The sequence below is a fragment of the Canis lupus genome, chromosome 15, assembly GCF_003254725.2.
Source record: "Canis lupus dingo isolate Sandy chromosome 15, ASM325472v2, whole genome shotgun sequence".
NCBI classification, from domain to species: domain Eukaryota; kingdom Metazoa; phylum Chordata; class Mammalia; order Carnivora; family Canidae; genus Canis; species Canis lupus.
The window spans coordinates 9,375,009-9,387,342 of record NC_064257.1 but is presented as its reverse complement, the minus strand read 5'-3'; the positions used below and the strand labels follow the sequence as shown (position 1 = coordinate 9,387,342).

At 43.0% G+C, this 12,334-nt stretch overlaps 1 protein-coding gene and 1 long non-coding RNA gene across 7 annotated transcripts in view; one reads left to right on the top strand and one right to left on the bottom strand.

Annotated features, from left to right (window-relative positions):
• The window catches only part of RAB3B (RAB3B, member RAS oncogene family), an 82,660-nt gene that overhangs the window by 12,165 nt on the left and 58,161 nt on the right, over positions 1–12,334 (bottom strand). For all 6 annotated transcript variants that reach the window (XR_004805134.2, XM_035699077.2, XM_049094294.1 and 3 more), the window contains exon 4: positions 11,071–11,195. Coding sequence is in view for 5 of the 6 variants with exons in the window: in XM_035699077.2 (XP_035554970.1) it covers positions 11,071–11,195 (125 nt within the window). In the remaining variant the exon portion in view is untranslated. The remainder of the gene's footprint in view (positions 1–11,070; positions 11,196–12,334) is intronic.
• Positions 1–12,334, top strand: part of LOC112642477 (uncharacterized) — a 61,090-nt gene that overhangs the window by 43,167 nt on the left and 5,589 nt on the right. The gene's annotated exons all lie outside the window — the stretch shown is intronic.

Here is a 12,334-nt window from a genome sequence, read left to right as displayed (position 1 = left end):
TTTATAAATCAGAAAACGAAGGCTTCAAGGAATTACATAACTCACACAGGTCACATGGCTGTATTAATGGAAATTGAGTTTAGATCTGGGCTTGGCTGGCTCCAAAGTCCATACTCAGCGCCGTCTCCCACTTCTTCTCTTTCTCCCTTTCAATTTCCTTTCTTTCTACCTTTTAATTTCATTTCTTCCTTCCTTTTTTTGTTCCTTCCTTTCCTCTCTCCCTTCCTTCTTTCTTTCCTTTCTTCACTATAACTTTCTCTTTCTCTTCTTTACAAGTATCTTTGGCCCTCTCTGCTTTTATCTATCACAGTGTCTGAATCTGGGCAGGTCACTTTATGTCTCTGAATCACTTAGTCTCTCTGAGTCTCAGACTCCTTGGCTGTCAAATAGGGATAGCCATAGTGTCTTCCTGCTAAGAGCAGTGGGAGAATTGAGTGAGATGATGGATAATCTGCTGTACGAAGTTGCCTGCTGGAATGACAGTTGCTTTTTCTCTATACTTCATCTTGCTCCTCTCACCTTCTCTTCATCCTGTTCTCCTTCTCTTGTCATCTTTTCCTACAAAGGAGGGGCTCTCTCTCCTCCTCCCTCCTCCTTATTATCCCACTGTCCACAGAGAGGGCTAAAGCCCCCAAGTACAAACAAGGTTCTTCCTCCCTCGCCATCTCAGCTTGAAAGCACTCTCAGCTCTTCCCAAGGCTCCTCTGGTTGACAGCCTCTCTGTGGCCCATTTCCTAACCCAAGAAAGGACAGCAGCAGAAGTGTGCCCTAACTGTGGACATGTGATAAAGGAGGCAGCTGCTGGTTCATTATCTTCAGGCCACAGAAACCCAGTCAGCTTCAGAGACCCTCCAGCATGTAGCTTTTCTTAATGACCATCATAAAAATTGACGCTCTGGTCAATTTGATAAGCAAGCCAAAGGCTGGCTTATCACAAATGACAATGTTTAGGGAGGTGGAGGAAGTGTGTTGCTTGCCTAGGAAAGGGACAAATAGGTAAAGAAGTAAATAGGCTTTAACTATTGGTTTGGATGAAGATGAGGATACAAATCAAGGCCAAGGGCCCCTTCTAAGGAACTGGCACCAAGGGGTGGACATGTCATGTTGTACAGGTGGGCAGTGAGAAGATGCCCAGGAATCATATAGCCTGGCTGTGTGACCTTAAGCAAGATGCCCAACCTCTCTCAGCCTCTGTTTCTTCATTTTTAGAATAGGGTGACTATTACCTACCTCATAGGGTGGTAATAAGAATTAAATGCACAGAAGTAAGTGAAATAATTGGCCTGTGGGATACATGTTAATTCCCTTTCCCTTCTATTCCTAGCCCACTGTAGTCCCAGCTTCCTTACACTCAGGGCCGTTAGGGAAAACTTTTTCCTCCTCACCAGGGTCAAACAATAAAATAGGTCTTTACTGAACATTGGCTTTGTTCCAGGTCTTGTGTTGAGAACCAGGGGCAAAGGGAGATCAAATCTAATTGTGGAAAAGACACACTAATCAGAGTTTCAATCCCTCATGTGTGCATAGTCTGTAACAGTTCACAAATACAATTTTATTTTATTTTTTTTCACAAATACAATTTTAAAACAACCTTGTGAGCCAGGTGGGGCAAAGCAGGAGTTATGACTTGTAATTTACAGATAGGAAAAACCAGAGCCAGAGATGGGCATAAGCCAGGGCTCTATCCCTTATGCCCCCTTGTCTCACTCTCAATTGGAACAGTGACGGAACACACTATAACATTTCTAACCCAGGTAGAGCAAACCAGAGGCTATGCAGGAATGCAGTGGAGAGAGAATGGCAGTGGGAAGACAGCAGGAGGAGGCTTCCAGAAGTTGGTGGAGAGGGGAGGCTTTAAGACTAGAATGGAGCATAACTCTTCACCTAACGTCTCATTCTTCAGGACTCAGCTTAGATAACAGCCTCTTCATTTTGCTCTGTGCTTCCTTCTGCTATAGCACATTACCCAGCATGGTAGAGGGACATTTGACAAGGAGCTCCCTGAGCAGAGATCGTGTCATTCATCTGGGTCCCAGCACTAGCCAGAGGAATAGGCATTTGTTGAGTGTTGGTTGATGAACAAATGAATGAAGGAGGTGGGGATGAGGATGGACAGTGTACTTGAGAGGATGGGGATAGTGGGGGTCATGAAACCTCACCTTAACATGCATGAGGATACTGAGGTGAATCAGTAGTTCCTACCCTGGTGGGGCTCCTAGTCTAGTGTGGGAAACAGACACACTGACAATAGTACAGTGATAAATGCTGGAGTGGTGGGAAGCGAGGGGATTAGCAGGGCACAAGAGGAGGCACCTAACTGTCCTGGGGGCCAGGGAAGGCTTCTTGGAGAAAGTGATTCCTAAGCAGGTATCAGCTAGATAAAGATAGGTGATTGTGAGTTTATGTGTGAGCACATGCATGTGTAGCATACCAGGCAGGGGAAACAGCATGAGCACAGATAAAAGACTTTGGTATGTGCCAGAATGATCATAGCAGTTTGTTATCATTAGAGCAGAAAGCTCAGTGATGAGATAAGGCATGATGAGTAAGCCTTGTGGAGACTCCTGGAGAACTCTCCATGTCATGCCAAGGAGATGTTGCCACTGTCATCTCACAGGTACCCAAGGTATGGGAGCTCTTGGCCTTAGCCAGCTCATGGGCCTCTCTTCCTAGCAGAACTGCCCCAAATGAACACCCACCCAATTACTGTCAGACTTCTGGAAGCCTCCACATTAGCAGGCCCAGGTGATAACCTTTTCCTCAGGTTCATTAGTAAGGATTCTCAGGAGTTGAGAACCTGGTGAGGTCAGGAAGATGACAACCAATTAATCAGACTCAATCCTTTCCTCCCTCTAATTGGCTTCAGAACAATATTTCTGCTCTTTAATAGGGTTCACCTCTTAGCTGAATCTGAGATAAGCCACACCACTCACCATGATCATGTTTACCTATCCTGTCCAAAGGCAGCTGCCAGACCCACAGATTCTACAGTTTGTCCACACTGCCTGCTTCTGAATTTGACATCAGAATTCTATTCAAAACTCACAGTCAACTGAACTCACTTCTCCTCATCCTGACATTGCCCCAGAACACTTCTCCACTTTTATGTTCAAATTCCTTTTCTACCTCGCTCTGATACCTCCCAACCCTGTCATGTATCAACCTTCAACTCATGCCCCTCTGGTCACTGAGGATTTAGCAAGGGATTCACCATGTTCCTTTCTGTCAAGAGTTGTTCTCATTTTCAAGAACTTTGGGTTTCATGCGAACCATTCATCCAACACCCTTTATTTCTCAATCATCTCATTTAGAGCAACTTTCTCTTCTGTTTTGCTCAACTATGCTTCTGTCCAGCTATTTTGACTTGGATTTATGTAAGTGGGACTGAAAGAGGTCTAATAATGGAATACCCAGCCTCATTGACTTAACACCCAAGGTTCTGCATGGCTTGACTTCTATCTACTTCCCTAGCCCCATCTTCCTGGCTCACACCATGTTATAGAGACATTGACACTTTATTTTTTCTTTCTTTCTGTTTTTTTTTTTTTTTAAAGATTATTTGAGAGAGAGAGAGAGAGAGCAGGGAGAGAAGTAGAAGGAGAGAAAGATTCCTGAAGCAGTCTCCCCACTGAACAGGGAACTTGACAGGCCTCAATCTCAGGACCCAGAGATCATGACCTGAGTTGAAACCAAGAGTTGGCCACTTAACCAACTGAACCATCCAAGCACCCCTTGACACTTTCTTATTTGGTGCCATTGTTTACACTATTACTCTCTAGGTCCTATTCCTTTTAAAAAAAATATTTTATTTATTTATTCTTGAGAGACACAGAGAGAGGCAGAGACACAGGCAAAGGGAGAAGCAGGCTCCCTCCATGCAGGGGACCCGATGTGGGACTCGATCCCAGGACTCCAGGATCATGCCCTGAGCAAACACTCAACCACTGAGCCACCCAGGTGTCCCAACTAGTTCCTATTCCTAATCACCTTCATTATTGACCTGTGGAATCACTGATTCCAAAGAACCTTCCCTTTCTCTTCCTGCCCCACCTCCACCACTCAGAACATATAATGTACCTCTCCCTGTACTCCCAAGGCGCCTTACACAGTTGTTTCAGTCAGATTCCAACAGGAAAATGGGAACTATTCTTAACATTTAAACCAGAGGGAATTGGTTATATAGGTGACAGAAGAACAAAGAGGCCAATAGAATAGTGAGGAAACCAGAGATCCTCAACAGCAAAGAAACAAAACAAGCTAGGTTCTTTAGCCTTAGTAATAAATGGCCAAAAGAAGCTAGAATCATGGGATCAGGAGCCAGAGAAGAGAAGCAGCCTGTACTTAAGGAGTGGGGAGTGGGAATATACAGGTTTCCCCTTTCTCCATCTCTAATCACCTGCCAGTGTCTCTCCTTGGCTAAACCCAGACAAAAGCTGCTATCTCAGGAGCCTGGGAAACACAGCCTGCAAATGTTAACTCCCTGGGATGGGGCAGGAGATGGGGGTACTTGCAGAAGAGAGAGTAGAAGAGTGAAGAATGATAGCATACGGGCTAAGGACTGACAAAGCCATCTACCCAGAGGATGTTGAAATTATCCACTATTTTGTTCCCCTAGTCAATGAGCATCTTACTCTTAAAATATTATTTATTTATTTATTTATTTATTTATTTATTTATTTATAGCAAGGAGGAGGGGCACAGAGAGAGAGAGAGAGAGAGAGAGAGATAATCTCAAGCAGACTCAGCACGGCACTGAGCACAGAGCCTGATGCAGGACTGTATCTCATGACCCTGAGATCACCACCTGAGCCAAAACCAAGAGTCAGATGCTTAACTGACTGCACCACCCATGCGCCCCATCAGGAGCATCTTGAGGGCAGGGAACCCACTCACCTCTGTGTCCCCAGGGCCCACATGTGTTAGGTGATAGTGGCAGATTATTCCCTACCCTCCCTGTAGAGGATCTGGCGTCCCCACCCACTGGCAAGTAGCCTGCAGTGCCTGATTGTGGGAGGAATATATCCCCAATCCACTGACATTAGATTTGGTCATGTAACTTGCTTTGGCCAATGGATGTGGGCATTCCAAATCCCAACAAAAAATTTAAGAGCCTTTGTCTAGTTTAGCCATCCCAGATTAGATCCCAGAGTAAGAGGACACACAGAACAGTCACAACTGACCTGCAGTTGGCATATGTGAGAAACCTTTATTACCTAAGTTCCTAACTTATATGTGTTACCACAACAGAATCTGAAGAAATCTCACAAACACTGTGACTGAGGGTAGGAATTTGATGAGAAGATATGGCAAGCTTTTGGGAAAATACCACTGGATGATGATATACTGGGAACGTTAGGAGTTTTAGTCCAAAGGCTGAGTTTGAGTGTTGGGCCTAATACCTGTTACCTATATGGCTTAGAAAAATTACATTATCTTTCAATGAAAAAGTAAAGACAGAGAAGTGTGGCACAGCTCATTATATGCAAGAAAATACACGTCTAGAATCAACGTCTTCATTAGTATAATGAAGTATAATGAAGGTACTTCCAGGCCAGAAGTAAGAGTAAAGATCACAAAAAATTGTTGTGAAAGCACCTTGTAAATTAGTTACTGCACCAAAGTTGGTTACTATCAATGTCAACTGGGTTTCTGATTCTGTCTAACTAGACTTAGTGACCCAGGTTTCAATTGTTCACCCCAATCCAAAAAAACCCACATCTAACAGGCACCTAAAATAAGCAAGGCAGTGTACAAGGAATCTGAGTGATAAGCAGGAACTATGTGAATTGAAATCATGGAATCAAAGAGGGGTAGAGCCAAATGGGCCTTCCTGTCAGTGAATCCAAATCCTCTGTTTTCAGATGGGCAAACTAAGACCCAGAGACAGGAAACAAGATGCTCAAGGTCACCTAGTAAACTAGTGGCAGGAACAGGATAAAACCCTCAGCCTCCTAACTCCTGGTCTTGTTGCTTTTCCCACTCTACTTTGCTGGAATGAGTGTATGTGTGTGTTCCAAAACCACGTTGTAAATGAGTCTCTCCTTCCCTTGTAGGCAGAAGTGTGTTTCTCTTTTACTATCCTTCGGGCTTTGGCCAGACCCATCTGCATTCAGATCTAGGGAAGGGACAAAAAGCCCCTTCCTGAAGGGCACAGGAGGGCAGAAGCCCTAAAATGCTGTGCCTCTTGGTACAGGATCTGAAACTCTCCCACACTCCCAAAGATCCACTTGCCTCAGTGATTCCACAGTCTCACCCATGTCCCAAGAACCTTGAGGATATTGATGGCCTGCTGCTACTCATAGCTTTAACAAAAGCTGGCTGCTGGCCATATCACTAGTCTTAGCCTAGTGAGCTAAGAAAAGCTAAAGGAAAGGGAGTCCTGAAGAGGAATCCCATGAAGCACAAGAGGGGCACTACTATGGTAGCAAGCAGACCACTGAAACTTAACTGCTGGCATAGCAGGGTAGGACTGATGTGGGGATGAGGAAGGCTGAGCATCCTCACTGTTCACTGATCACATCCTTGCAAAATTCTTAAATGGCCCACGAGATCTTTCATGACCCGATCCCTGCCTATCTCTCCACTCCCACCTCACACCGCTCTCCCCTTGATTGTCTAGCCCCTGTGGCATGGCTTTCTTTCAATATCATGAGTGCTTCAAGCTCTACCCCACATTAGGACTATTCTTGATCTGGAATATGGCCCTCTGCTTCCCCTCCCCCCACACACACCCACACACACACTCACACTCACTCTGCCTGGCTAACTTTTTCTAATCTTGTAGTTCTCAGCTTCAGTGTTACTTTCTCAGAAGATCTTGATTCTCCAGTCTAAAATTAGATTTTTCTTTCTCACTTTCTTCATAGCACTTGTAACTTATGTTAGTTTTATCTGCCCACCATTCCTTCTTTTGGGGAATCACTATTTTAAAGAGTTGTGGTGGCACTATAGGTTATAATACCCGCCTCCCCCAGCCACTGGGACAGGCACATGACTCACAGGTGGCCAATCATAGTCTTCCCTGACATTGATATTTAGTGGTTGAGAGACAGAAGGCCTTTTTTTGAAGGAGTTGGGAAAATATGAATCTGGCACTGCCATCATCCATCTTACTCCTCATGCAGAATTTGACTGGAGAAGGAAGGAGGCTGAAGGGATAAGCAAAGTTGAGAATCCTGGGTCTAGTGGACTTTCTAACTACATGAGTCAATGGATTCTATTTATTTAAAAATATTTTATTTAAAAAAAATAAAAATAAAAAATAAAAAAATAAAAATATTTTATTTATTTTTTTGAGAGAGTAAGTCAGAAAGAGAGAGAGAGGGAGAGAGGAGAGAGAGCACAGCTTGGGGGAGAGGCAGAGGGAGAGGGAGAAACAGACTTCTTGCTGAGCAGGGAGCCTGATGTGGGGCTTGATCACAGGACCCTGGGATTGTGACCTGAGCTGAAGGCAGACACTTAACTGAAGGCAGATACTTAACTGACTGAGCCACCGAGGTGCCCCAATAAATTCTATTTTAAAAAAAATTAAAGCTAGTTTGATTTGGGATTTTATCACTTGCCATAACAAGAGTTCTAATTCATGCAGAACTTACCACAGTTTCTAACAGGTTTATCAAGATATAATTCACACACCATTCAATTTGTCTACAACATTTTAAATTATATATTTATTTGTATAATTATTTGTTTATTGTCCCTTTTCCATGAATTCCATGACAGTAAGTATCATAGCTGTTTTGTTCACTATTAGATCCCAAGTGCCAACACAGAACCCAGCTCAGAGTAAGTGTTCAATGAGTAAGTGAATAGATGTATGAATGAATGTCTACCCTATTCTGCGTGCTTAGGATAACGGACAAATTAGGCATAACCTGGTTGCTCTCAAGATCTAGCAGGAGAGACAGGTGTCTAAATAGGCAAATACTGGCAAATAATGGAGGAAATTGTGTAGGACAGACATAGTTTACCATAGTAAACCTGCCCAAATCTGATCTATTCATTAAGGCCCTCTTTAAGCGCCTCCCTAAAACCTACACTAAGAATTAATCAGACTTCATCTATGTTCCTACATAAATCTGATAGATCTAAACTGGCTCCACTACTTCTTACCTACATAAACTTGAGCACATTATTTAACCCCTCTGCACTTCATTTTTCAGAATATTGGATATACATTATAGTACCAACTTTGAAGGGTTACAGTGAGAATTAAGTGAAATAATTAATACACAGCATTTCATATAATGCCTGGATCAATATATATCACTAATTACCATATTTACTGTACAATGAGGTTAAGTAGTTAGGAGCACAGACTATAGAGCCAGACCACTGCTTGGGTTCAAATTTTGCCTCTACCTGTTACTAGCAAGTTACTCAATTTCTCTGTGTCTGTTTTCTCATCCATTAATAAAACAAAAACCAAAAAACAAACCAAAAAAATAACCCAACCCATAGAGATAAGAGAAGCACATATATCAGAGGGCTCTAGGGGGATTAAATTAAATGAGCAATATTTTAAAACACTTAGAACAGTGCCTGGCACGATGTAAATATGTAATAAATATTTAACCAACTCACTTTAAAAAAATCTTAGTCATAAGGGCTTGGCATGCCAATTATATTTTTTCCAAACAGAAAACTAACTCACCTTTTAAAACTTAGTCTTGTTTAAGTCTAAGGACTTGACGTGCTGAATATGTATTTTTTTCTAATACATATAAAAGCATGTACATAAAATCATCTTGCACATTCCCAATGGCATAAGTCTTTCTCTTTGGAAAATGCTACTCTCGACTCATACAGTCAATGATTTATAGTTCCCTGAACACAGAGTGCTGTTCCTCACCTTTGCCAGTGTTATTCCCCTGAAATGTCCTTGCTTCTCCGCCTCACTTGGCTGCTCCTATTTGTCTTCAAGACTCAGCTTGAGCATTATGTTCTCTGATCCCCACGGAGTTAGGTGCCTCCTCTGCGCCCCCACAACCCCCAGCATATCCCTCTATCACAACACTGATCACTTGGGGTATCACTGTTTCAGATGGGGGTGTATATCCTATTTCACAGCACAGTACCTGGCATGGAGTAGGCACTCAGGAAGTCTTAATTGGATTGAAATAATATGAAGTAGCCAAATACTTAGCATAATAAAATTTAATCAAAACATATTTTTGCAGTGTCTACTTGGTGCTAGGCCATGTAAGTTGGCACTGTTGGCACAAAAATAAACTAGACTTCATTTCCTGTCCCCCTGGAACTTTAGGGACAAGTAAACAAGTGCACCCAAGTGTGATAGGTACTGTATCTGCTGTGTGTGTGAGGTGGGGGCATGAAAAAGAGCTCTCAGAGCCAGGGGAGGCTTCATAGAAGATGTGAAGCTTGAGCTGTTTTGAAAAGTGAGTGGAAGTTTACTGGCTGGATGAAGGTAGGGGGTGGGGAGTAGAAAAGAACACTCTAAACAGATGGGGTGTAGCCACTGCAGAGAAAGTGTTGGGAGTGTCCCTGGGGACAGCAGGTTGAAAGCATAAAGTGATAGCCTAAGGTCACCCAAATATATGCTTGGCCACATGCCTACTGTTTTGTGAACCTGGGGGACGGGTTGGTGACATTTTCTGGATCCTGTGAACTTCTGTGGTGGGCTAAGAATAGTAAGGTCCAAGATACTCCAACCTCTCTCTTTATTAAACACCAACAGTTTGCTTATTTCTATTCCAGGCCACCCTGGGAATAGAGGAGGGAAGAAAGAGTATAATACACTCTCCTACACATGTACTCATAATACACATAATACAAATATATACCACACACAACTCACATTTGTCTATTATACAGTTTGCTGCCCACAAGCCCAAACATCTATACTTCAGAGACCATCAGAGAATACCTTTAAACTCCCTACTCCTCAATATTTACAATACCTAGGTTGTAAGACATATTTAGAGAGATTGGCTAAAAGTTAAGCAATATATCCTTTCTTCTAGGGGAAGTTTTCTCCAAGGTAATCCTACATTGAACCTCAATATAGAAAAGACAAGAGAAGACAAGAAAACGGGACACCTGGGTGGCTCAGTCCGTTAAGCCTCTGCCTTTGGCTCAGGTCGTGATCCCGGGGTCCTGGGATGAAGCCCCATTTCTGGCCCCCTGCCCCTCCCCCTGCTTGTGCTCTCTCTTTTTCTTTCTGTCAAATAAATAAATAAAATCTAAGGAAGGGAAGGGAAGGGAAGGAAGAAGCTGATCTTTGAAGCAAGTATTGGTAGGCGTTCTGCTGTGGGGCCACTGAGACACACCTGAAGCGCCTGGGTCTTGGTGGAGCACAAAGATAAAGGCGCTTTAACTTTGGAAAAAGTCTGAGCATCACTGAGCTGCATACTTAAACCACATTGTTTCATCCCTTCATACAATTACTTTTGTTGTGATTGTGTTTTGGTAAAGAAACATCAGTTTACATTGAGAGAAATTCTAAGACACAATGTTGTGGTCGCTGTAAGGAGGTTTGATATTAAGGACACAGTCATACCCAACATATAGAGTCTGCTCTACAGTTGCCAATGGAGAGAAGTGCTTCTCTGAACAATGGGTTTGTTTTTATGTTAAGGACTCTTTCGAGACCCTGTAATTGATTATGTTTCTCTCTTTGCATGCCTGATAGGAAGCTCAAAAGCCAGTATTTTGGCCCAGTTCTCACACATGGCTGGGAATTTAAAATATATACATTTATCTCACCCCTAGCTTCCTCTTAAGTTCCTCCTCCTTCTGCTTTCCCTTTTCTCCAATTTTCTTATTTTTTTATTGATGTACTATGATGATTTTTATGGGACACCTCAAAACCTTTGTGGAAGGAACTGGTGAAGAAGAGTTCATAAATTTAAATTGTACTTATTAATTCAATGTAACAAAATATACACATCATAAATTACATAACCTAAAAGAGCAAAAAGCTTATATGCACATTGCACAAATATAAAACAACGTACACAGAGCACACATGCACATAATCCACAATCGCAGCACCCCCTTATTGTCCCACTCCCATGTAAACATGCACACACACATATGTTGTGCCCATACCAAGCTGTTCTGCAAGGAGCCGCCCCTTCTCAGTGGGAACAACCCTCTCTTCCTCCATGTCACACTTGTTCCCAACCAGGATAACCTGTGCATTGTCCCAGGAGTAGGTCTTGATCTGAGTAGCCCTAAAGAGAGACAGAGAGAGGACTGTGTTAAAGACATCCTGCATGCTGGCAAGGACCCTGCGAAACTCGAAGACATCATTTCCCTTCCAGGGAGCGAACTACATCCACATTATGTCAATGAACTCAGCTGAGGACACATAGATACCTGCCCCGGCTGGCTGCAACAGGTGGTGACCCGTAAGCCCTGCTTGCACACCTCACCCAGCCCTCCTCTCTCCTCACTGGGTGGAAAGCTCTTTCTAAAACATCTGTCTGACCACTATAAGTCCTTTCTTAAAAGGACTCATCTATAGCCCTCCCGACTAGCTGAGTGATGAAGTGTTCAAGACCTAAGGTGTTCAAGACCATTCACATCCTGTCTCTACAGCTTCATCACACTTCCTCCCACTTCCCACCCATGCTGCAATGCTCTTCCATGGCTTGTGCCTCTGCCTATACTGGGAGTCCCTTCCCCGCACTAACTCATTCCCAGAGCTGATCCCATAATTCCTTGGGGGAAGCCTTCTCAGGCTTTCTCAGGCCCAGCTAGTCTCTCCTTCCTCTTCCATGACTTATAAACATTCATTAAGGTCTCAGATGATTATTTGTAGAAACCAAAATATCAGCAGTGATTTCCTTTATATAGGATGGGTTATGAAACTTTTAAAAAATACTTTTCTGTAGGAGCGCCGGGGTGGCTCAGCTGGTTAGGTGACTCACTCTTGATTCCGGCTCAGGTCATGATCTCCGGTCACGGAATCAGAGTTTGCTTGTCCCTGTCTCTCTTTGCTCTCCTCACCCCCTCAAATAAATAAATAAAAATCCTTGAAAAAAATACTTTTCTGTATTTTTCAAGTTTTAAAACTGAACATATGCTACTTATATAATGAGAAACAAAATTTTAACATAAGGAATAAAACAGGACCCTTATATCGTGGATATATCTCTTTGTGGGGATGGGCCTAACTCTGTCTCTAACCACTCCAACAGATAGAAATGATTATTTCTCCTTTTGGTTTCCTACACCTTTACTGCGGCACCTGTTACATTTGGCTGAATTTATAAGTCTCTCCTTGAAGGCAGGGATAGTCTCATTTATCTTTGGAGTTCCTGTCCCCAGCACAGAGCACAGAGCAGAGAAGGTGTCCACAAATGTCTGA